Source organism: Actinia tenebrosa, unplaced genomic scaffold (assembly GCF_029948245.1).
Source record: "Actinia tenebrosa isolate PJP-AT-01 unplaced genomic scaffold, QUT_ActTen_1.0 PGA_scaffold1__47_contigs__length_23844297, whole genome shotgun sequence".
Lineage (NCBI taxonomy): Eukaryota > Metazoa > Cnidaria > Anthozoa > Actiniaria > Actiniidae > Actinia > Actinia tenebrosa.
The window spans coordinates 7,713,334-7,738,619 of record NW_028292578.1 but is presented as its reverse complement, the minus strand read 5'-3'; the positions used below and the strand labels follow the sequence as shown (position 1 = coordinate 7,738,619).

At 37.5% G+C, this 25,286-nt stretch overlaps 2 protein-coding genes across 4 annotated transcripts in view; one reads left to right on the top strand and one right to left on the bottom strand.

Moving 5' to 3' along the window:
* Window positions 1-1,362: 1,362 nt before the first annotated feature.
* Window positions 1,363-19,320, bottom strand: LOC116287267 (putative 3',5'-cyclic phosphodiesterase pde-5). Of its 2 annotated transcripts, XM_031693929.2 has the most exons (29): window positions 18,939-19,320; window positions 18,348-18,530; window positions 18,216-18,253; window positions 17,060-17,171; window positions 16,864-16,913; window positions 16,279-16,313; window positions 15,914-16,010; window positions 15,703-15,736; window positions 15,168-15,227; window positions 14,888-14,946; window positions 14,580-14,630; window positions 12,941-12,999; window positions 12,333-12,384; window positions 12,059-12,201; window positions 11,700-11,792; window positions 11,332-11,400; window positions 10,949-11,004; window positions 7,774-7,832; window positions 7,609-7,647; window positions 7,129-7,229; window positions 6,726-6,812; window positions 6,553-6,648; window positions 5,903-6,053; window positions 5,402-5,557; window positions 4,932-5,104; window positions 4,484-4,595; window positions 4,283-4,363; window positions 3,886-3,974; window positions 1,363-3,702 (listed from the first exon to the last, which is right to left on the bottom strand). In XM_031693929.2, exons 1-29 carry the CDS (start codon window positions 19,216-19,218, stop codon window positions 3,300-3,302), a joined length of 3,018 nt encoding a protein of 1,005 aa, XP_031549789.1. In that variant the 5' UTR covers window positions 19,219-19,320; the 3' UTR covers window positions 1,363-3,299. The 2 variants fall into 2 exon arrangements, with proteins under 2 accessions (XP_031549789.1, XP_031549791.1); XM_031693931.2 differs by lacking the exon at window positions 6,553-6,648.
* Window positions 19,321-21,229: 1,909 nt separating this feature from the next.
* Window positions 21,230-25,286, top strand: part of LOC116287272 (signal peptide peptidase) — an 8,304-nt gene continuing 4,247 nt past the window's right edge. For both annotated transcript variants that reach the window (XM_089033040.1, XM_089033039.1), the window contains exons 1-6: window positions 21,230-21,442; window positions 21,693-21,791; window positions 23,377-23,459; window positions 23,694-23,782; window positions 24,606-24,691; window positions 25,130-25,255. In XM_089033040.1, the coding sequence (XP_088889166.1) occupies window positions 21,248-21,442; window positions 21,693-21,791; window positions 23,377-23,459; window positions 23,694-23,782; window positions 24,606-24,691; window positions 25,130-25,255 (678 nt within the window). In that variant the 5' untranslated portion in view covers window positions 21,230-21,247. The remainder of the gene's footprint in view (window positions 21,443-21,692; window positions 21,792-23,376; window positions 23,460-23,693; window positions 23,783-24,605; window positions 24,692-25,129; window positions 25,256-25,286) is intronic.

Below are 25,286 nucleotides of genomic sequence, written 5' to 3'. Positions count from 1 at the left end.
ATGGTGAATGATGGCTAATGATGGTCCATGATGGTGAATGATGGTGAATGATGGTGAATGACGGTGAACGATGGTGAATGATGTCTAATGACGGTGAATGATGTCTAATGATGGTCAATTATGGTCAATGATGTCTAATGATGGTCAATGATGGTGAATGATGTCTAATGATGGTCAATGATGGTGAATGATGGTGAATGATGTCTAATGACAGCAAATGATGCCAAATCACATAAATACAAGAAAAATATATAGTCCGAATTGGCAGTTTGGTGTATATAGAAGATGAACGTATTACCAAAATTTCACTGAAGAAAGTAAAATTGTCAGAGTATTTCGCGGATTTCTCTTCATGGCACTATATATAGGGGGGAAACACTCATGAATCGTACGACTGACTTTCGGGCACACAGATGTATCAATAATGACGAATTCTAATCAATTTCAAGTAATTTGTAGAGAAACTTGGAGCGACCTCCTCAGTTTGATAGATTTCAATTTGCCGTGTTTGTCCTTTCTCGGCACATAACAAATTAATCAGTTATTTATGTTATTGGTAACGTGACTGTTAAAATGCTCTTGTTGCTACCAAAAGTTACTTATGGATTTAAAAAATACTTTGCCAAAGTTTCTTACAAGATAATAATATAAGATAGACTTTGATCCTTATTGAGTTTGCGTGTAAATATACTTAGCGTTTTCTTTTTCAACACGCATCCCACATGGAAAAGAGTCACCATGGGAGGTTAGTCATTAGGGACACAAACGACATATTAGGTATGCTGGTCATAGCAAGGGGTTAATCATCTATGGTCTAGGGGCCGACTAACTTCTCCCTTAGGCTTTTGCCGAGCTTCCTGACCAGGCTGTAATTCCTCCCGGGGATAGCGGTGTTGGGGTCGAAATCTCTGGCATAGCCGTAAACGCTTTGCGCTGCCATACGACGCTTCAGCATTCGGGTCTGGGAGTATGGTCTTCGGTTATTTTTATCCAACCAATAAAGATAAAACTAAACTTTAAAATGTTCTTCCAAGCAGATGAACTTTTTAAAATGGATCAATTTTACAACACAAGAGGAAGTCAATCCAAAGTGTGCATGCGCGATTATAGGGTGAGTAGGTTCTCAGAAGTATATAGTTAGATCAGTCAGAATTATTTCATTGTTTCAATATATGAAAATAAGGTAAGATATTCGAAGTGTAAAGGATCGAAGAGATAGAGCCACCAATATTTTGCCTAAAATCTAATCAGAGGCAAGAAAAAACGGCAGATCTCCAATTAGCACACTCTGAAACGACTAGCTCGAATCTTTACGACGAGTATACTGATACGACCAAAAGGAAGAAAATCAAAGAACTAACATTTAAGTCAATTTTGAGCATTTTATTTGTCTTTTATTATATTTCATCACATATTGGAGTGTACTTAAGATTTTGTACAAGTTCTAAATAAAACCTAATTGCAAGAACTCGACCCATAATAAATGAATGAACTCGAAGAAATATAACTTTCTTTAGTCTTTTCTTTCTATCTTTTTTCTACCGAGATATTCGTTCTTGAAAGTAGGTTTTATTAAACACGTAGAACAGAAAATACCAAATTAATTTGTACAAGTGGGAGGTTTGCTGACATTCAAATGGCTTTATCTATGAACCAATCGGAAAGCAGAGAAACGTTAGCCATCCAATCAGATTGCATGATTGAAAAAACCATTAGAATGGCAGACTAATGAAATTTTCACTTGGAAATAAAAAGACGTTTTTACTGGGGATTGGGGACTCGCCTGGCTAGCGTATAAAATTATTAAAATGTTAATGTATATAACAAAAAGAAATGCTCAATGCAAAAGGGGGATAATCTGACGCTTGAAACACTGCTTTCCTCATCCCCTCTAAAGCCCAACCCCACCTTCCCCAATGAAAAACACGATTCTTATAATCGTCCTTGTCAAAGATATCTAAATAAATACTTCTGTATATAATATTCACATGTGGAGAGTGAAATCATGTAACTACAATAAATAATTCGTGTTAAGGTATTTTTACAATCATGACTACAATCAAGACAACATGTAAGATTTTGATATGATATGTAATGATGCGAATTTGAGGGAAACATTGGGGGATAGAAAATGAAGGCCAAAAGAAGGGGAAAGGGGGATAGTTAAAAATCGAAGAATTTCTGGTGTTTAACTGGCTTCTTAGGAGTAAAGGGGAAAATGTTCAAAAATAACATGCATCAGAAGAAAAAGAAAAAAGATTCTAATTTCACCGGGGGAAAAAATTGTTTTGGTACCTCAGAAAAAATGTTCATCTCAAAGTTGCACCCAAAAAATATCTGTGAAAGTTATATCCAACTCTAGGTTGATATTTATACATTTGCTATTGCTATAGGTATATCTCAATAATATATCTTATACTTTTCTCTCTCTATCCTATTTAATTATAATTCAATTTTGACTTATCGGATTAAGCCATGTACAATGATTTTTGTCCTCAACTGGGGTTATAAATATTCTTTTTCAAGTTTCCTTGCACTACGACTACCCAAACTTATCGTCCATCTTACTTTTCCTCTTTCTTTCTTTCTTTCTTTCTTCCTCTCTCTCTTTTCAAATTGTTCTCTCCGTAGAAGGTAGAAATAATGGGCAGATATATTCAACATTGCCTCTTCTAATAATATAACCAATGTAATATAGATGATTTCTAGGCTGTTTGAAATAACAAAAGCTCTCATGACTATAATATATATACACTTTAAGTCTTGGTACTTTTTAAGCACTTTATATATCTATAGCTTTCTATTTCCTAGTAATGAGATCCAGTCTCATTTATAGAATCAGTACTAATAATCTAAAGTCTATAATCAGTTATGTTGCACGTACAAATTATCAAAAAATTAATGGCGAAAACTGAGAAAAGGAAAGAAAATTATTCGAAAGTTTCATGGAAATAAAGATTCTCTCGGAGAATTTCTCTCAGTTTTTCAAGGGAAAACTTGAGCTTTGTAGCTAACAAAACTGTGCCCCTCAATCCGTGACTGAATGGGAACGCGACATCTAATTGGCTACCGCTTTTAACTAATTAAAATGTACGAAAACAAATGCATCCAATGAAAATGCTTGGCTTCGAAAGCCAGTTAAGAACCATATTTTCTTTAAGAAATTTAGATGCCAGCTTTAGCCTCGAAATTATTTTTTACTCGTAATATAACCGCTGAATGATAACTGAGAAAACGAAGATATAGATCAAAATTTTCGATTCTTATTTACAAATTTAAACGACCGACTCTCGCTGTAGTTATCTACTGGATTTCTTTTCTACCTTCATATTTTCGGACTCCCTCTTTACTTCATTGTTATTCAACGTCGCCTGACTAGAAGGAGTAGATTCAGGCGTCTTTCTGTTTTTTAAAACAGCATCATTTTCGTGCTCAATCTTGTGGTTTTCAATAGATTCTTCCTTCTTGTGGCTGTCCTCTGGTTCCTTCGGGTTTTGTTTTTTCTCGCCTCCTCTACGTTCATTCTCCTCATTGGAATCTTTTTCTTCCTTCGTTTGCTTCTCGTCGTCATCAGCAGATGGAGTTGGGCTCTTCTCGTTGTTTTCACTCTCAGATTTCTTGCGTTCTTCTTCGCTCTTTTCTTCATTTTTCATTATCTCTTTTTGCTTTGCAACACGTTCTGACCAAAGTTTTAAATTTTTCCTAAACAAGACGAAGAAAAAATAATATCAAAATAGAATCTAAAATTATATACGTTATAGACACTCGATACGAACAAAGAAAACCAAAAATTCACGTCAGTTAGGCTTGCTTTCATGAATCTTGCTTTGCGAATCCAGGATTTTGTTAAATTTTCAAATTTCAAAAAGAAGTCAAATTACTTACTTTCCACCAAGGACTAGGTTCTTTGTTCCCGGGATAATCTTGGCTAACAGTTCGTAACAAGGTAAGCAGATACCAACTAAGAAACCAACCTAAGAAAAATTGCAAAAAATGACTATAACGCAATGATAAAAACGATGCTTGTTGGAAAAATAAATCTGAGAATAAATTTTAAAAAAATGAAATGAAAATTAAGGGATGTTAAAAGGATGGCGTCAAGGAGCAATGTATTGTGCAAGGATGAATGGAATAAATAGATGAATGGGATGGATTAGTTGATAGATGGAGAGAGGGAGGCAGGGAGTAAAGGAGGAAGAGATGATGGATGGAGAGGGTGAAAGAGGTAAAGTAGCTATATGTGACGTCATGTGATCTGGCGCTAAAGATCAAAGTCAATTACCTGGTGAGCTGGCAGTTCATGGGCCGTGTTACGATCCTTCATTGGGATTGGCTGTTTCCCTTGCGCCTTCTCCAAGTCACCCTAGAAGAACACAATGAACGATTGTCATTTTACCAAACAGTACTCGAACGCAAACGCGCTATCAAGGACTTGGTACTAACTAAAAACTTCAATAATAATTTGGTTATTGGCTATAAATACCTCGGCATAGAACTCCTGATAGATGACTTTGACAATCTGGTACTGGATGTCCCAGGGTTTTGTACAGGCTGATAAGTCACAGGCCGTCATGCATATCGCTCGTAGAAGTCGCCTGGAGAGCACAATTAACACTTAGATCAACAATTTTGACACTCGGAAACTCCCTCTCTACCTGTACCCATTTTAGTATCTCTACATCCCACCTACCAGGTCTCCACCTCTACTTCTTCCCCTACTAGTATCTCCACCTCTACCTCCACCTCTAGCTCCACCTCTACCTCCACCTCCACCTTCATCTCTACCTCTACCTCAACCTCCACCTCTACCTCCATCTCTACCTCCACTTCTACCTCCACCTCTAGCTCTAGCTCCACTTCTACCTCTACCTCTACCTCTACCTCTACCTTCATCTCCATCTCTATCTGATTAAACTAAATCCTATCATCACCTGTGTTCCTGGTCTTCCCAAGAGAAAGTTCCCTTCTCCACAAAGTCTTTCAACTTGGCTTTGTTCCCGAAGAAAAGCGCAAGATCTGTTGCTAAGATACATTCTTTCATGAAGCCAAGAACGGACTTGTACTCGGTGGAGCTCAAGTGAGAGAAGATGTTGTGACCCTCGTGCTAAAAAAAAAGATTCCAAAATCAGCTTCTCATTAAATAGGGAAACAAAGGTGTCGTTGCATTACTGCTGACCTCTCACCTCTAGGGTCTCGGGTTGCATTCATGGACTCGACTTATATATATTTAAAAAAAATCTAAGTGAGGTTCTGTACTGCAAAAAAAAAAAAAAAAAAAAAAGCGCGCCAAAGTTTGCCGCTAATGGAGAAAGCGCTTCCGTGACAAGCGCGTTGGTTAGTTTCAATATTACGTGATCAAGCCCGTTCATTAGTGCGCATGTCACAGATAATTGATTCTAACCTGCAGAATGGTAATGGTCTGGTTAAAGTGATGGTGCTCCATAGTAGAGGTGCTGTACACTGCAGCAAGAGGAGTTCCCTCGTTCTTCATCCAAGAATTGGTTCGTCCACGGTGATCTAGGTCGTGACAGAGACAAGCAAAGAACATGGCCAGTGCCTGATGGGGAGAAAACGTTTTACCGTTAGAGCTGCGCGCCAAAACCAAAACCAAAACCATCTAGTGGAGGAAAAAATCTTACTTCTTTATTAACGGTGAGAGAATCATTGTTTGTCGATAGAAGCTTGGTCCTGGCACTAACTTGGAGTCGTTGTTTTGTGTCACTCAAACGAATAGACCCCTTATGTGACGTCAAAGGAGCTCAATTTGCAGGACAGAACAAAAGAATTTCAATCCCCTGAGAATTGGAAACCTTTCGTTTTGCCCTCCAAATTGAGCTGCATTCCGAAGTGTTGCTTTGGGAAAAGCTTTATGTCGCAGGGATGGCTTGACCCTTATACATACCTCAAGTCCTGAGAAGTTGTTATGCCCAGAACGTATCACCAGGTACATGCAGTGCGCCACAGCAAACGCATGAGTCCAGTTGTGATATGGAACACGACGGTAGTTCTTGCGAACCGTCAGCACAAACCGATACAACTCATCAACATCAAATCTATAAAAAAAATATCGAATACTGAAGCGACCTCTATGCTGATCTAAGTCAGGGCATGGCTAACTCACAGATCAAACCCAGAAACAACCTCTGGGCTGATCTAAGTCAGGGCATGGCTAACTCACAGATCAAACCCTGAAACAACCTCTGGGCTGATCTAAGTCAGGGCATGGCTAACTCACAGATTGAACCCTGAAACAACCTCTGGGCTGATCTAAGTCAGGGCATGGCTAACTTAAAAATCGAACCCTGAAACATCCCCTGGGCTGATCTACGTCAGGGCACGGCTAACTCACAGATCGAACCCTGAAACAACCTCTGGGCTGATCTAAGTCTGGGCATGGGTAACTCACAGATCGAACCCAGAAACAACCTCTGGGCTGATCTAAGCCGTGACATGGCTAATTCACAGAATGAATTGGAATTTAACATGCTGGGTTTTGCGGAACTCTGAGAAAACTCCTTGAACCAAGGGACAGACCCAACATATTCTACTCACCGGCATTCGATGCCGAGTCCAGGAGTCGAAGCAGAGACCCCAGAGGTTAGAGGTGAGTGTACTACTGCCATACCACCCTTGAATCCCACATTGTTTCTGCAATGATTATAATTGCAGGGACACCACTTTAACATAGGCCAATAATCAAGTGGTGAAGGGAGTGTTAATCTTACCTGGTCAAGGAGAAGAGATTTCTTGTCATGTCAATGACTAGTTTCGGCATGACCTCGGACTCCAGACTGTATGAATCAAAATCGTATCTAAAAACAAAACACCATACATGTCATCAACTTGAATAAACGATGTTGATACTCGAGCTAGACCTGAAAGCACTACTTCTGATATCTAAGAGCAGATTTTGTAGAAGGACCAATCATATAACAAGAAACACTATTTAACTGACTAATCACGACGCTTAAATGGCTTCCACTCTGAACCAATTACAAGACAAGAAAAAGCGCAACATCCAATTACAACGATTGAATTTGGAAGCCATTTCAGTATCATGATACCATATGCTCCCCATCTTCCCTAACTGAAGACACAACTAGACAATCACTATGGCAACAGACTTACGATTCCAGTTCAGGGTAAGGGTCAACAGTCTGTAATTCCTTAAGAGAGCGAAGCTCCTTTTCAGAGCATTTGCTGTGATAAGACAAGACTTCCAAAGCCACCTTAAAAGAAATACAGAAATGATAAGTTAGAATTTCATAGTTTGCCGAGTAAATTTGTTCATTTTTGGATTGTTTTTAGGCCAATAATCAAGCTAAAAACACAAACGTTTCTAAGTTGTGGAGTTCCCATAATCACTGCCATATTTTAGTTCTCTTTTGGTCCCTTCTATAGCTCAACTTATATGCTTAAACTTTCAAGACTCAGAATTGTTTCCGAGTCTTTCAATTTGCAGCTGCATAAGTTGCTTGATATACTGAGAGGATCAGCTCAATTTGATACATCATGTATCAAATAGAGCTGATTGAGAAACGATGTACAAATATATAGTTTATATATTGTCATATACGTAAACGTAAACTGTTATTGATGTGAACATACCCGGTGTTTCTGTTCAGATCTTCTGATTTTGTCGTACAACTAAACAGTGTAAAAACAAACAAATGTTAGTTAAGTAAGTGATTGAAAGATTGCAAAAATAATAATAACGTACAAGCGGAAGTGAACAAAACGAACTTAAAGAAACATCGAAAATTGATTCCTTGCCTTAGCATGGTGAAGAGCAAGACCACAATAGATAGCAAATGTCTGGAAAGATTTCTCATCTGTTGGCAAAATACAACCATTTTTTGATTAAAGGGGTCTTGGTTTATTCGAGACATTAAAACGAAATTACCGTAAATCCTCTATTTAGCCCCCCTCTCAAATAAGCCCCCCCTTTTTAAAGGAAGAAATTTGTTAAGCCCCTCTTCCCCTCTCTTTTTAGCCCCCCTCCCCTTTTCACGACTAAAGAATCACGTGTACTGATTAAAGGTGATTTATTAAAGTCTTGGTTGTTCAGAACATTTCTTTTTAGCTTACTTTGTTAATGTTACCGTGTTTTAGTTTTGCTATTCACAATAATCGTAAATTATACTTGAGAGACTAACACAGGTGAATCAAATTATAAAAATGCCATGTACATCACTACGGATTATACGAGACGGTCAATAGTAATGCTTCCGTTTAATCCTGAGTTACAATCATATTACATACTGCGTTTCGACTAAATCAATAAGCCCCCCTCTCTTTTAAGCCCCCCCCTCTCCAATAAGCCCTCCCTCAAACGTGCCTGAAATAAATAAGCCCCCTGGGGGGCTAAATAGAGGATTTACGGTATAATGTGGTTTCACCTCGGTCATGTCGTGGAGAAAAAAACCGTAGAAATTTTCTCCTTTGGAAATGAAAAATCTCGACTTATCATATGCAAAAGCATGTTATTGCTATTGCTCTACAGCATTGTTCCCGTGAAACCACGCTCTAACCAACTTTCTGGAGTGCAAAACGAGATGACCATTGGCCGATAATGACTTTAGGACTGCGTGGATGTGTCCGTTTTGCACGTTTGACCTTGGAATAAAAAAAGGCCATCGCGTTGACTATTGACTTTTTTAGATAGTGATAAGATCGCTATCTCAGGTATAGTAAAAAAAAGGCCCACTCTTAATCCACCGACAATACATTATAATTATTTTATTCTGATTTACTTTATCCTAATTATTATCTATTTACATCAATACTACTACTTTATCTATTATAAATATATTTACAACATTTCGCTTGGAAGCACAAAGAAGTATAATACAACCTCATTGTATTTTGGCTAACAGTTGGGAACATCAGCCAGGCTGAAGCCACCATTCTGATCGTAAGTGCGAAAGAATGCGGTTTGGCTATACACGGTTCTTTTAGCAATGTAGAATACACGGGTTGAGCAGAAAGCCTTCAGAAGTCTTTGGTTCAGTTCATTAGTTGTTTAACAAAGTCTCTACTTAAATGAAATGTTCCACATATATAAGATATGTATATAATTGAGTTCAGGAACATAAAAAAAGTTCATTTATAAAACCATATTTATAAGAGAAGGCCTTTGATATAGCACGCAGCTACTTCTTCCAAGGCCCGGCCAGCGAAGGCCCTCAGCCTTTTGAGGCATCCTCTCCATCCACTTCGAACAGTGGTTGCATCTTTGCTTGGAGTAGCATTGGATTTGGGGTCGCTGTTTTCTGCAGGTTGTGCACTGCAGTTCTCATCTACAAATGGAAGATCTTCATCGTCGTCTTTGCACTTCAGATTAGACTCACTGCTAACAACTGCAGGGCCGTTCGAAGTACATTTGTCATCTATATCTCGTAGATTTTCTTCATCGTTGTCGTTCAACTTGGGAACAAATGCTGAGGAAGCCCTTTCAGGGATTTTGTCCAAGGACAAGCTCACAGGGCCACGCTGCTCTTCTTCAGGCGAAGAGATAGATTTGCTCTTTGCAGCTGCAGCGACGATGACCTCTTGTTGAGCAGGCATTTCTTGTGGTTCTTTTGCAGACAACCAGTCGTTCAATTTATTCCTCAATACCTCCATGTTTTCTTCATTTAGGATGGATTCTTGTCCTGGAATGTGAAGGCTGAGGTCCCATTCTTCGAACTCTTGTTTGTCTTCGAAGTATTCAAAGTTCTGTAGATTCTCGTCTTCACTGTAGCTTTCATCGTATACTGGACTAAATATCTCCTCTATCTGAACTCCATAACTAGACTCGTTTTGTCTTTGTTCTTCCTTGTCCTTGAATGATACATAGTCTTCAAGATCGTCTATGTCTTCAACGACGACACCAAGTTCTTGTTCATTTTGTACGTCCCCTTTGTACGGCCACTCGATTGCCTGCAGAGCAACAGCTTTGTCTGAACAGGTTTGTCCCTCGGTGTTGTAGTCAGCAAACATAGGCAGGTCTGGCTGGGTTCTGCATGCTGTTGACTCCATTACATCAAGTGACTGAACGACTTTGGCACTGCTGAATGAGGAAGCACCTCCATACTGTTGGCTCTGGCTGTACTGGTTAACTTGTTCATAGTACGATGACATACCACCTGTCTCTACTCCTGCAGCAACTCTGGAACAACCAGCCACGTAGTTGGTACCTTGTGAATGACAGGAGTAATCTGGTTGATAATTACCACCCGTACCATGGAATAACTGGTTGTTGTAAACTTGATATTCCTGAACATAAGCGCTTTTGGACTGCATTTGTTGAAATGCAACTTCTTGATGCACATTACTTCTTGATTGCTCGTATGTGTCAAACGGTGGTTCCACATCTCCTTCCATTGCTGGGATCCCATGACTGCGACTCACGTTGGAGCTGTACGATGTGTTAGCGCATCCATTATCGTACACTCTTGAACTAGAAACTGTCTTGACATACTGAGTCACGTGACGTGTCTGGGTTGGTTGGATCACCGTGACTCCATAAGGTGCAGCGTAGGACACGACACGGTCACCCTCTTGGTAGCAAACTCCTGCTATGGCTGGGTCATCATTCCATATGCCTTGCGAAGCAGCGGCATTTGAATTACTGGAATAGGACTGGAAGGACGTCGAATACTTAGCTTCCGAAATGAACTGGAAATTTTGCTCATTCATCATTTTATCTGTGGTAATTGTCTATTGTTTTCTCGAGCACTTATAAATTGTTGCAACTTCACTCAAAACTTCTCTAAACAAGGCTTTTTTCGAGACCATTATTACGTTAGAGCGCGCGCTGATGACGTTGGAAAAAGCAATGACATGACAATGATATATCATACGCGCGCGCATCTTCGCGCGCTACTAACCACAGATAGCCCAAAGGTAGAAACACCCGCTGACCCGCGGCCCAGTGCTCCACCAGAAATAAGAAAAGACAAGTTACCTGAGGCAGTGAAGACGCCCGACTTTTTGTTGACCATTTGTACCACTCCAATTATACTATAAAGAGCAAACGAGGGAAAATGAAAAATAGAAAGATTAAAGATTTATTTATTTGTAATAATTTATATGTCTGTATGCTAATCTGTCCCTGATTGTATGTCTGTACGCCTGACTATCTGTCTGTTTACCAGTGTCAATCTATTTTGTGTAATGTGAGTGTCAGTGGGTTGGTTCATTCATCCCATACCTTCCTCTGATGAATATAGGCATGCACAGAAGAGTACGGGTCGTGTATGTCTATACGCCTGACTATCTGTCTGTTTACTAGTGTCAATCTATTTTGTGTAATGTGAGTGTCAGTGGGTTGGTTCATTCATCTCATACCTTCCTCTGATGAATATAGGCATGCACAGAAGAGTACGGGTCGTGTATCCCGTCTGTATGTCGATTTCCCTTTAAGATAAAAGAAAAAATAAATGAACTATGGGAGGTAACAGGTGAAAAAAGCATGTCATTTGTATGTCAAGCCCGTCTGTGGGCAAACGTTACTTTGACTGTGGATATGGAAGAAAAATATTAATAAAAAAATTAATGACTTGGACCAACGCCCAAGTTGGCTTAGTCGGGTTATTTTGAGCATCGGCCTGTCTTGGCAGGAAGTATTGGTTTCAGCCCCTGGCTAGATAAGATCTGATAGGCACGTAGCATTCTAGAACAACTTTGGAGAAGGTGCTTTCTTTATTCTAGTTTACCTATTGAATCTCTCGTCATGATAGGCGTCTGTAATATTAAGTGTCTCGCCCGTTGTCGCAACATACCCAGCTACTCCCTTTGTTTTGGGAAACCTGTGGGGGGAAAACAGCCAATCATCAATGAGCTTCTGAAAAAAGGAAGGACATAGTTCAAAAACCGGAACTTTGCAGGTTCACGTGATGGCAGCCATGACAGGAGTCTATTCTGGTTTACACGAGAAAAAACTTTAGTTTCCCAGGGAATAAGACTGTTGTCATGCCCTCTGTCATGGCTGCCATTGCTGCGACAGTGCAAAGCCTCTAGTCATCAATGGTCTTTCCTCCCCTTGCCACAGGGAGCCCATCACAAACAGACATACCTGATCTCTTTCTGTAGTTTGGATGACTTGCTATCCTCCAGGCTTCCACCGATATCAAATATCCTGGCGTAGAGTTCACTGGTTTTGTTGTCAACAAGAAACAGCGAAGTCCTGTCTGCATCTACTAGTGTCTGTGCGTAGTTCTAAACAGCAATCAATCAATCAGTCAATCAGTCAGTCAGTTCACACCCTGATCAGTCCCACAATCCATTGCGAGATTTGATTAACCAGTTTAATTGAACAAAGGACAGATAAATCAACAGTTCTGACATACCATAATTTTCATAATGACAGTATCCATGCTAACTATATCTTGAAATATAGACCTGGGGTAGACATCAAATCAATATAAATAATTTATATAACAAAGTGAGTAAAAATAATAGTATCGAAGATGGTGTAGCTCTTGGGTTCGATACTTGGACTCGACAATTCACATGTCAGTGACATTTGTTGGGTCTTCTGGTTTTCCTCCCTCCACAAAACCTGTGGGTGGTATGGGTGGCGTAGAAGTTTACAGCTCACCTCTCACCACTGTGGTCCGTGTTCAAGCCCTGGCCCAGACTGGATCATATGTGAGTTGAGTTTGTTTGATGTGTTGTTCTCTCCCTTGCCACAAGGGTTTTCTCCGGGATCTCCGGTTTCCTCCCTCCGTAAAAAGCAACATGTGAGTTGAGTGTTGTATGTTGTAAATATAGAATGTAGTGATAGTGCATGTGGAGGGAACCTCACGGAAGAGCCCCGTTTGGAGATTGGTGGTTGTAAAATATAAGTACATTGTATATTTGAAGGAAAGTAGTGGGATGTTCAAGTTTGTACATTTAAAGAAAAGTAGTGGGATGTCGGCTTCGGACAGGTCTGTGCACTGTGACCCTGCTTTACCTTGTAACGTTCAAGAGGAATTCTGTCAGCTTCCTGTGTTTATGCATGTGATGATACATCTGGAAAAAAGAAAAAAAATTCAGCTGCAGAGTCTAAAACAGCCTTTGAGTGGACGTTAGTTACTGGCCGGGCTGTTCTATCACAATCTAGTCTAATGAACATATTTGATTGGCTAAAACGGACTGGTCTATCACAGTCTAGGCTAATAAATACCTCTGATTGGTTGAAACAATACGGTCTATCAACATCTAATCTAATAAATGCCTATGATTGGCTTAAGTGATGTGGTCCATCAGAGTTGAATATAATGGGGGTCTCTGATTGGCTGAAACAGTCTAATATATCAAAGTCTGGAAATGAACAAAGATATAAATCCAATATACACTCTGTTCTATTGAGAAAAAGTAATAATAATAAAATAAACACAGCAAAGGCGAGCTGAGATAACATTTACTTGTATATTTTATTATCATAGAATGTCATTACTTTTTTGCAAAGAAAAAAAATGTTGACTTCTTCTAAATTCTAAGTTTTTTATTTATTTTCTTTTATTTATTATCAAAGATATATTGTATATCTTATTATTAAAGAATTTCATTACTTCTTTTGCAAAAAAAAATTTTTTTGACTTCTACTAACTTCTAAGTTATTTATTTATTTATTTTTATATTTTCTAAAAAAAATAATAATAAACAAGAAAAAGCAATTAAGCCTATCTTTCTTAAAATCCAACTAAATTAATAAAACTAATTAAGTAGTAAGCAAACAATACTTTAATCTGCCAATTTGAAGTGAAATAACAAACTTACTGTAACACACTTCCTTAACAACCCTGCCATGCATACAGCACACCAAATGAAACTGTCTGTCAATATTTGCTTTCTCCTAAAATAAAAACCCTTAACAAAGCCTGCTCTTTCGCTTTATACTGATTAAATATTTTTCCATGACGTACATAAAAATATTTCATTGAAAACGTTTCTTGTGAAAATTCAATATTGCAGCAACATTCTCAGGCACAATTTTTAGGTAAAAAATGAAAATAAATATGTTTTTGTACAAAATCATTAAAGGCCTTGATTGGCTTCTAAAAGATTCGGGTTAAAATTCAAAACAATGGCCTAAGTTGCAACCTTAAGTATTTATGAAAAAACCTTTTTGAAATAGCTCTATCTAAGGACATTCTCTGATTATTTTCCCAGTCGAAAAGTACTTTGTGAAGCCTGGGAAAGATACATCTGTACACTATGAAATAAGCTTTCAAAACCTTGACATGTTAAGTCAAAAAGTGCTTCCTAAAGTGTAAAGTACATTATGGGTAATACTCTAGATCTTTAGAGTACTTTATTGTCTAAAACATATACTTGAATTTTAATGTATTGGTTGAAAGACATGAAGGAATATTGCTATGTCATTGAAGAGAGAAAGTTTTGGACTTCAGGACTCCAGTACTTGAACAAAGGTTGTCCTTCAATTTTGATTTTTAGAGACATAATAGAATGTAAATAGCTATTAAGCTAGAGAAGTGTGTGACAAAAACATAGGAGTTGAGAGCAGGGGGGAGGGGAAGGGAAGGCTGGTAGGAGGGTTAAGTGGGCTGTAAACCCCATATTTTTTAATTACATGTCTAGGTGATTACCTCAGCATAATACAAAGATATTCCACCCCACACCAGATAGCTGTTTACGATCTGTCAAAACAAAAATAAAAACGAATATCAACAACTGTATTGGAGGGAGGAATACAGGGAAAAAGCAAGCAAGCAAGGAAGGAATGAAGAACAAAAGGAAGGAAGGATTAAGGAAGGATAGAAGGGAGAGAGGGAGGGAGGGAGGGAAGGAAGGAAGGGACAAGATTAATGGATTAAGGGTTGAAAAAAAAAAAAACTAGCTAAAAACTAGTGTGATAAAGGGTTGCACTTCTTGGCTTTTCTTATGAAAGACATACCTCTTCATCTTCCTCATCAAATGGATCACGACCCACAGTCCTCGTCAATTCAATCGTTCCTTAAAAAATAAGGTATAGCAAAGTTATAGTTTTGATAGGTAGTCTGTAAATTGGAACAACTGCAAAAAAACACATTTTCAAATATTACTCTATATACAACAATTAGTGATAATCCTGGGTGGAAGAGAGGGAATTAATTCTAATGAGCACTATTTTGAGAGTCACCTCAAAATCCAGAGGGTAGGTGAAGGAATTTTTGAAATTCATCAATTCTACGCACCTATGAGGTCACCATTTGATTGCACAATTGGCTGACATAAAACTGACTGAGCTGTAGTACCTGAAAAAAGAAACAAATTTGTGTTCATTACTAGATCTAGAGTAGGCCAAACTACCAGCCATGATAAATCATCAATTGGTCAGTCAATATCACTGTGTTTTTTGAGTTGGGAACAACTGATTTATCCCTCAATCACTGACAATCGATCACTCTACTATGCAGGAGCTGATCTAAGAGGTTGTGAAGGTTTGTCCGAACACCCTAAACCATGATCAAACCCCTTTAATGACAACTTCAAACATTTTAATTAGATCATCTTGATTTCATCAAACCCCCTAAAGGATGTAGGAGTGCGAATCTCATGATCTCATGATGCGGATCTCGCCAGTTGAGATCCCCCTTAGTGAAAATCCTTGATCTTCCTCCTGAATATTTGCACTCAATTTATGGGCACTTAGACGAAAATGGCAAATACCCTCTTTATATTAATAGTATATGAGACATTATATCAATAAGGCTAATAGGTTTTACTAACCATCAACACCAGTTCCCTGGGGAAATCGCTCATCCTAAAGATCAAGTGATAAAGACAGAGAAAATAAGCCATTCATATTTTGTTATGTTACTTAATAGCCCTAATGGCCTGTGGCTAACAAACCTGTGGCCTTCATTCCATGATTGAATTGAATTGTAGAAGTGCTGAAAAAAGTTTAAACAAAAGAAAGAAAGATTCCTTAGTTTCTTACCCCTAATATATCATTGGTCCTGACTGGTTTTAGTGCATGAGCGACGTATGCTGCTATTGTTGATTTGGGTTGAATTTTGATAGGAGAAGAAGTCTTCCTAAAAAAAAAAAAAATTATAAGAGAAAAAATTAAATAAGCAATGTTAAAACATTTAAAAGTAAGATTCTCTAACCCTAAGAGTTATCATAGTTCAGAAACGATGACACATTTTATACTCATTGACACCCATCTTTGTAATTATTTTAACCAAAACAATTCCAGACATTTGGATTCACAATCATTGTTACCATTAGCACCACCATCATCATTATCATAACCACCTTTTTTTTCTCTACAAAAATTTATTATCATATTCTAATACTTACCCCTCTGGTAGACTAGGGTTATGAATATACAAATCCTGCAATAAAAACCCACACATTCCTAGTCCATTATAATATTATATTCACTTAAAGTTATCATTTATATCTAAAAAAAATTTTTTTGACCCCCCTCCTTGTGACCTTTTTAACCCCCCCTTTTAAGTCAGCAAATACTATTAAAGCCCTCCTTTTTTGTGTGATTTTTTTTCAAAGCCCCGCTACTTTTCCTCCAGCCCCTTCCTCCCCCAAGGCATAATTAATGAACAGTATACTCACTACATTTGATAATGTTTTAAGCACACAACTATCAACTCACATGTTAATTTTTGAGGAGGGAGAAAAATTAGAGAACCCAGAAAAACTATTGTGGCAAGGGAGAGAACAACACATCAAACAAACTCTGATCCCACCGATAGGAGAGCACTTAGGAATCGGCAGAATGCATTGTACTTCTTATAACAATTGTTTCATGCTCTCCCAATCCCTACATGCTTTATATAACTGCATGCATTTTCTATTTCTTCCATTATAATAAATTAATTAAAAAAATGGGATTCTGATGAATTCAACTGGAATTTGTTAACTCACTTGTCCATTAGAATCAACCAAGTACAGAACAAAACCATCAGCATGACAAGCTATGAGAAAAGAATTTACATTCATGTTTGAATAGTAATGAAAAAAGAGTTTCTTATCTTAACAAATCTGTATCTTAACTCTAACCCTACAGCCTTGGGTTTGAGTTAGTTGCATGCTAAGAAAGATTTATTAACTAGTGGTTTACCTGATGCAATGCAATTTGCCAGCTCAAGAAGAACTTTTTGCTTGTTTGGTTGTGTGTGTATGTCATGTGTGAGTTCCTCGAGCATCTTCTTCTTATCACTATGAACACAAAACTGGGGAAAAAATCAAAACTAAATGTTATTAAATAATGTAAAATAAAAATGGGAGAAAATGAAATCGAAATGGGAAAAGTGAGAATAACTTTTTCGTAAGAAAGCGGTAAAAGAAAGGGAGTCAAAAAATGAAATAAATAAGTGGGAAATAAAATGAAAGAAACAACAGAACAAAAAGTTTGGGAATTGGGAAAGGGATAAACAAAGGAGAAATAAAATAGGGTTGATGATGATAAAATGAGAGCTGAGCAGAATTATGCAAAACTGAAAGAAAATTCAAATCAATTACAAAATTTAAGTAAAGGGAAACAAAGGATTAAGAAAAGCTCTAACATATGAACAAAAGAGCATTCAAAACCGTAAAAAAATAAATACATATTCACAATGCCCAGACTGACTATATAGAATTAAAACTTTAGATTTTGTTACTGTAGATTTTAATTTGTTGAATTTGAATTTTAAAATAGTGAGGAAATTGGAGGTTTCACACAAATATACAAATTGAATTTTCTGTAGAGTAAAGGTTTTCAATTTACATATATATTGTACAAAATCAATTTACAAATGAATGTTATCAAAATTTATTTAGATTTGAAATCAAGGTTCTTAATAAGTTTAATCTTGTATTTCTTAGAGCGTAACAATTGGAGTACAATGTTTGTTCTCAAGGGCCCCTTATAGTGATGTTATATAGGTATTATGGCCATGAATGGGAAATCCGGATTAAATGAAAACATGAAATATGAAATCCTTCTTTTTAATAATTAGAAAATTTCACGATATTTTTTTCCAAGGTTTAAAAGTTTTTTCTCTAAGTAAAACATAGGCTTCAATCAGAAGTAAGTCCATAAAGATTTTTTCAATTAGACATTTTTTTCGTTCAAGGTGTTATAATGTATATATTGTTCCTGTTCTTGGCGCTGGTGATGAAACCAGCTGTCAAAATGATACCGCTTTTGGATATCCCATCGATGATTTTTCCAAATCTAGATTTTTAAACTATTAGTAAAAAAAATTTTTTTTTCAAATGGTTATCCCACTCACCTTCCATTTTGACAGCGACGGACGGTGACTCAGGGGTCCTATAAAATGAACAGCGAGTAGTAGTTTTTTTAGTTTGCTTTTTAATTTGTCAAGCGGGCTTTTATCGAATCAATCCTTCAAATCTTTTTTTACCGTTTTGTTTGCTGTTTTCTTGATCGCCAGGTGGATGTCGTCCCTTTTGCTTTAATTTTCTAGTTTTCCTGATAAGCCATCGCTCGAGTCGATCTTGGTCAACATGTTTCATAACGAACTCGTCTAAGAACATTGGGTTCGCTACCAAATAACTCCTAACATTTTCACCATCGAGTTGAACTTCTAAAATATAAGAAAAATACTCGTTCCATTGACTAGAGCTTTACTTCAATGAATAAATGGTTAATTTAAAAAAAGTTAGATAAGTTAAGCACTAAAAATCGATATATTCATCGCTGACTGTTATTTCAAGAAATACTTCGTCTTTTCCCTAGAGACCATATAAGCTTAGTACACAACAATGACTACGACCTTTTGCGGGGCTTTGCCCTGACATCGAGAAAATCCTTCAAGCTCATAAACCGTTAAATACAAGTAAAAAAAAACCTGGGATGATTTTGCGGTTACACGGAATAAATAAGACACAAAAAGTCAGTTTCGAGGCTTCAAAGATAAATTTCGCGCGTTGTCAAGAATATGAACAAGTGCTGAAGGTTCGTATAAGAACGACAACTTCTGTCGATTATTTACCGTGCGTTTCTGGGTTTGGCCGCTCTCCGATCGCTTTTCCTTGAATCAAGGCAGGTCTAAACGGTCCGTCACTGAAGGGAACGTTTAAATCGTAGTGTCCATGATTGTTGACTTGACTGCCTTGATGGTTGCTAGTAGGACCGTGTCGAGAATTGGTAGAACAAGCACTTGTAGTTTTAACGCTCCCACCGCTCGTGATCCTTCGAATTGGACTACTTCGAGAACTATTGGGAAGCGGAGGAAGACGTCGATTCGATATTTGTCTTGAAGGACTAGACATCTTCGTGGGAATCGCTTGAGATTTCAGCTCATTTTCTTGCGGAGAGAACCGACCACTAACTCAAGTGGTGTTGGTGTTTACCTGCAAGGCTGCCTACACAGCCAGCTGTCTTCTACAAGTCACGTGTTTGCTCACTTCAACTGACTGAAAACCAACTAAAATCAACTAAAATAATATAAGCTTCAAATCCCATGTAAATCCATATCACTTTTCCTATGTTACCTATTTTTAATCCTTGAGAAATAAAATTAAAGTTTTGAAAAAAATTTTTTTTTTTTTGCCATCTGGTCATGAACGGATCGGTCGAACCAGGATCCCTGTCACCTCAGAAATCAAATTTTCAAAATCGGACAGTAAAACAAAACGTTGATAAATATCGCTAATGAATTTTCCAGTTTGCTCAAAAATCTTTTAGGAAAAAAAATATCGTCGTCAAATTTTGCTTTAGTGAACTAGTACTTATAAAGACCATTTACCTCAACTAATCTATTGCCTATTATTGCATTAAGGTGAACTTCGCCACTTTTTGTCTTATTTCGTAGCCCGGCCATTCAAAAATATAAAACTGGAAAGTCATTATAATCACAAAGTCGTTACAACTGGAATAATAGAAATGTCGTGTAATCATACTCTTTACATTAAAATATAAATTTAAGTTAAAATTCAGTTTTGTGAGCCTCGAAATATCGATAAAAGGCTTCTTAAAAAGTTCGTATTTTTGGTTTATTTTCGCAGAGCTAAAAATTTGCTCTTGATTAGAGGCAACAACTTTACTTGAACGAGATTACGTTAAGTGATGTTTCCAGGAAATTACCCATAACCATAGCATCACTAACTCCTTTCCAGATTTATTTATGTACTTGGACAAATCTCATTGTTGCCACTTGACAGCATTGCCAGCCAATCGGATCACGTAAAACTGGTATTTTCAAAACTTCAAAGAATATAGCGCTGAATTTATAAGAAAAGCTTAATGCAATATATATTTTTGGTCTTTTTTGATGAGGTAAATGCATTTGCAAGAACACGGAAAGCATAGGAAAGCAGATTTAGGAGTTTTGCGTAGTGGTGCAGTTCTTAACTACATATATATGAACAACTGTATGCGCTTGCACACAGCAGAAAGGAACCGCTTGTCATTCATGCCCGGAAGAAGAAAGCGTTTTTCTCATATACAAACAATTGCTCAAAGATTGTGTCTAGTGTTGTTAAGTTCCTTATCCATCTTGCGAAATCATTTTACGATAATTGATGCATTATATATATATATATTAAAGCTAGAGAGAGTATCTGCGTTTCTAGGGAATTTTCACTCCACGTTTCGGCAACTTACCAGCAGATGTAGACTGACTACAGTGATGCGATAAAAGTCATCTGTCCCCCCATTATTAAACTGGCGCGACTGAGGACTTTTCATTTCTCCTTCGCGCCGATTCAGAGTTTATATCATGGATCATCGTTATAATATATTTGAAACACTCTATGAGAAGATTTTTGGCGCGAAACGGAGGTTTCAAACAAATCACCCACTCTAGTACTACTCGCGTCGCTTGAATTTCAATAATGAGCTGCAGGAAGAGAAAAACAGTGGACGGATATTATGGTAGCAAGTTTAGGAAGTCTTCTCATTCAGCTAATCGGAATTTGTTCAATTTTCCTTTTATACCCCCTATAGGATGGGTTAGCAGCTTTGATTAAAAGCAATAAATTTAGATAAAGGTAGAAAAGCTAGGAGAAAAGAAAGGGAAAGAAAGAGATAAAGCAAGAGAAAAGAAAAACGAAATGAGAGATGTAAACGAAGAAAGAAAGAAAAAGACAAAAAATGAAAAAGCTCTAAGCTGCGAGAAAAGTAAGAAAAAAGAAGAAAAAAACTATAAGGATAAGAGAAAGAAAGAAAGAAAGATCAATAAAGTCCGAAACCGGAAGTCTACGTGGTCTTCGTTCATTGGAGCCAGACAGGTGGTAGCCCCGGTGTAATGTGGGAAGACCGGAACTCCAGCAACAAAAGAACATCATTTAGAAGAACAAGATGGCGGACGCAGTCGTCAACGAAACTCTGGCAAATATAACAGCGGCCGCTAATGAAACGGCTAAAAATGCCACGGGTAGAGCTGCTGCTACCCCCGAAGGACTATTCACTGCTTATTGTGGTTTGATCATTATGGCTCTTTTACCGATATTTTTCGGTTCTTTTCGGTCTGTAAAAGCTGTCATTCAACAGAAGGTTAGAACCACCACACACTCTCTTCCTCAAAACCTTTTTTCTTTTTCTTTAAATCTTTATTGCTCTCGTTCAATTCATTTTGAAAGGCTTTACAGTGTGTTTATCTATTAATACAGCGTTAATAGAAAGAGAAAGAGAGAAAAGCAGTTTTCTTTGGTCTGGAGTTTAATTTATGCCAAGGGTCGTAGATAAGACACGTAAGAGTTCAGAAAAATTGATAAGATTATGTTTTTTTTCGTCTTTGTTTTAGGAATCGGGTGAAAAACCTGAGAGCATGACTCCTAAGGATGCAGCTATGTTTCCAATCATCGCCAGTTGTACTTTACTGGGACTGTACATCTTCTTTAAAGTGAGTTCTTTTTATGATTTACCATCATTCTTTGTCAATCGATCTTGTTTTATGTGGCGGAAAAAATTAAAACAAGAACAGTTATTTTTTAGTTTGATAAAGAATAAAACAACGGCATTTCGATTCTGAAGGCAAATTATAACAATTTATTTTGGGTTTAACCATCCACGTGTATTTGTTTAAGTTATTCAAACCAATCAAATCCATCTTTGGTGGTAATGTTTTAGGGTTTAATAAAACATTACCACCAAAAATTTTTTTAAATGTAGAACTATATTATAACTGCCCATATAATTTATTATTCAATGCCCTTTTATTTTTTAAATATTCCATTTCTATCCCATACATTTCTCAATTTGTTCGGAAGGTACCTCTAGTATATGATAAATCTTTCATCTTAAAATACATCATATCAAAGACTATGAGATACTATGCTTTTTTGTCAGATATTCATCAAATTATTAGACTAAAGTGGTTAGTTGTTGGTGGTGAATGATAGATACTTTTGAATTTGTATGACACCGCTGTGTTCCTTAATTATAAACTCCATTTTCTCAAGGTTAACATCATTTCATCCTCAAAATCGTATAATAGGTAACAGAGGAGGGTGGCTAGGAGCTAGAGCATCCTCCACCCCCCCCCCCCCCCTTCCCCACTTAAGAGTTCAAGGGGACTCAGCACTCATACTTTGTTAGGGTAGTTATAAATACATTTTGGTTGTCTGATGATTTTAACCCCCCCCCCCCCCCCCCTACACCAGTCATGATTTAGGCCCACTTTCTGCTGCAAGGTTTAGGTGTAAGATCTTACACTCTGTTGTTATGGCAACCTTCTGGCTGAATCCAACTGCCGGTTCCACGTAGGAAAGTATGCATTACCAAAGGTGTCGCAACTTCTTGTCATAAACAAGGTTTACAACCTTGCGCCCTTGCAACTTTACAACCTTACGGCCTTACAACCTTACACCCTTGCAGCCTTACAGCCTTACAGCCTTACACCCTTACAGCCTTACAGCCTTACAGCCTTACAGCCCTACACCCTTACAGCCCTACACCCTTACAGCCTTACAACCTTACACCCTTACACCCTTACACCCTTACAGCCTTACAGCCTTACAGCCTTACAACCTTACACCCTTACAGCCCTACAGCCCTACACCCTTACAGCCTTACAACCTTACAAGGGTGTAAGGGTGTAAGGTTGTAAGGCTGTGAGGTTGTAAGGCTGTACACACATAGGACTCCCATGAATGTCAAAACGATTCTGATTGATAAATAGCTCTAGTACAGTTTTTTTCAAGTGTGTCATGACATGTCGGTTGTTATTGTCACACAAGCTCATAGCAAGAATGACCGTAAGACCTTGCAGAGAAACCTTACACCCAAATGCAGACCCTAAACCGGGACACATTTGCCCCCCCCCCCCCCCCCTCCCAGTCACTTTCATTTCATTCAGCCATTACTGGAATTTTTCACAAATGCCAACTGTACAGCTTCAACAGTAAAAACACTTGTACCTTTACTTGATTATTACACATGAATATTCTACTAGTAATCTACATTGTAGGCTTATCCTTTTTTTCCAGATTTTCAGTAAAGAGTATGTCAACCTTCTTCTTACTCTCTACTTCTTTGTCTTGGGTGTTTTGGCTTTGACCCATCTCATCAGGTACAGTACTGTATGTTGGAGAGTGAAACTCTCTAGCTTGGGTGTAATGTTTTCCCATTTCAGACCATGTGTTATTCCCTAGAGTATCATTTCAGGAGAAGACACACATGTAAAATAATGTAGTGGTATCTGAAATGGCAAAATACATTTCTTCCCATGTTATCTAGTTATCTAGTTTTTTCCCTCTGCAAAACCAACAAGCAAACTTATTATTTACTCAACTTTATCTCGAAGGCCAACTATTGAGCTGTTGTTGCCATCTTTCTTCCCAAATCAAGTGTACACATTTGATTTGACAGAAGGCAAAGGAGAAGAAAAGAAGGGTAGGTTGTTTGAGAACAGTGTACATGTAATTAAGAACTTATTTATTATTCTTTATTAGATTCTTATCTAATTAGATTTTGTGATTTTGACTTTGATGAAGATCATTAAACTTATAATTGACATGTTTCACATTGTCAAATGCCATCCTATGTTAATTATTCTACTCCTTTGCTCTATTTATATGTTGTGTACACTTGTACTTCACTTTCTGAGGATGGCGTTTGACAAGGTCGAAACATGTCAATTTGTATATGTAATAGGACTCCATGCTGTCCAATTAAGAAATAATTGGACAAGGAAAATTCTGAGGACTGACAAAATTGGATGAGGCTGTAGGTCAAGTCCATTTTTGCAGTCAGAGAAATTTTTCAAGTTCTAATTATTTCTTGATTGGGGAGCATGAAATCCCATTACCTATTAATTATATAGCTGCCTAATTAATCCCATATCAGCAAGACCTGTCCAATTAAGAAAATAATTGGACAGTTACCTATATGGGATTAATGAGAAGCTGTGTAATTAAAAGTTTAATCAACTTCATCAAAGTCGTAATCAAGTTCTTGCTGCTTCGACCATTTTGTGATTTATTAATACAAGTATCTGGAAATTTATTATTTGTTCATTCATTCACCCATCCATCCTTCTATCCATCCATCCATCCATCCATCCATCCATCCATCCACCCACCCACCCATCCATCCATCCATCCATCACCCACCCACCCATCCATCCATCCATCCATCCATTCATCCATCCATCCATCCATCCATTCATTCATTCAACTATTACCCATATTTATGTGTATGTTATTATTTCTCATAGAGGTTTCTCATTTGGATTTTGATCGTATTGATCTCCTGTGCCTTGGAGCTTCAGCCGGCTTTGGAGTCTGGTATCTTCTTAAAAAGGTTAGTTCCAAAAACCTCTAAAATGAAATTATATTGACAATTATTATATGAGATCCAAAAACTATACACATCTATGGCATTTATTGTCATCAGTGTCATTATCAACATAATCATCATCATCATCATTGCCTCATCATCATCATTGTCATTAACGTCATCATTGTCATCTTCATCATTGTCATCATTGTCTTTGTCATTAACTTAACCAACATCATCATTCTCATCATCTCTAAAAAGTTTAAACCTTCCCTGTGGCTTGGATTTCAACATTTACAATGGCAGTTCTGTCTCATTCAGAGACAACAAATGTAGATGGCCACTACATGTACTGTCACATGTTACCTTCGAAATAAATTATGACTTCAGTACTTCTGAAGCTATTTTTAATGTATGTCAAACGTTTTGTTTTGACATAATTGTGTTTGTTTTTCGTTATAGCATTGGCTTGCCAACAACATTTTTGGTTTAGCATTTTCACTGAATGGAGTAGAGCTCCTACACTTGAACTCTGTCACTATTGGCTGTATTCTTCTTGGGGGTCTCTTTATCTATGATATATTCTGGGTAAGCTGTTCTAAAGACACTTGTTGTTGCT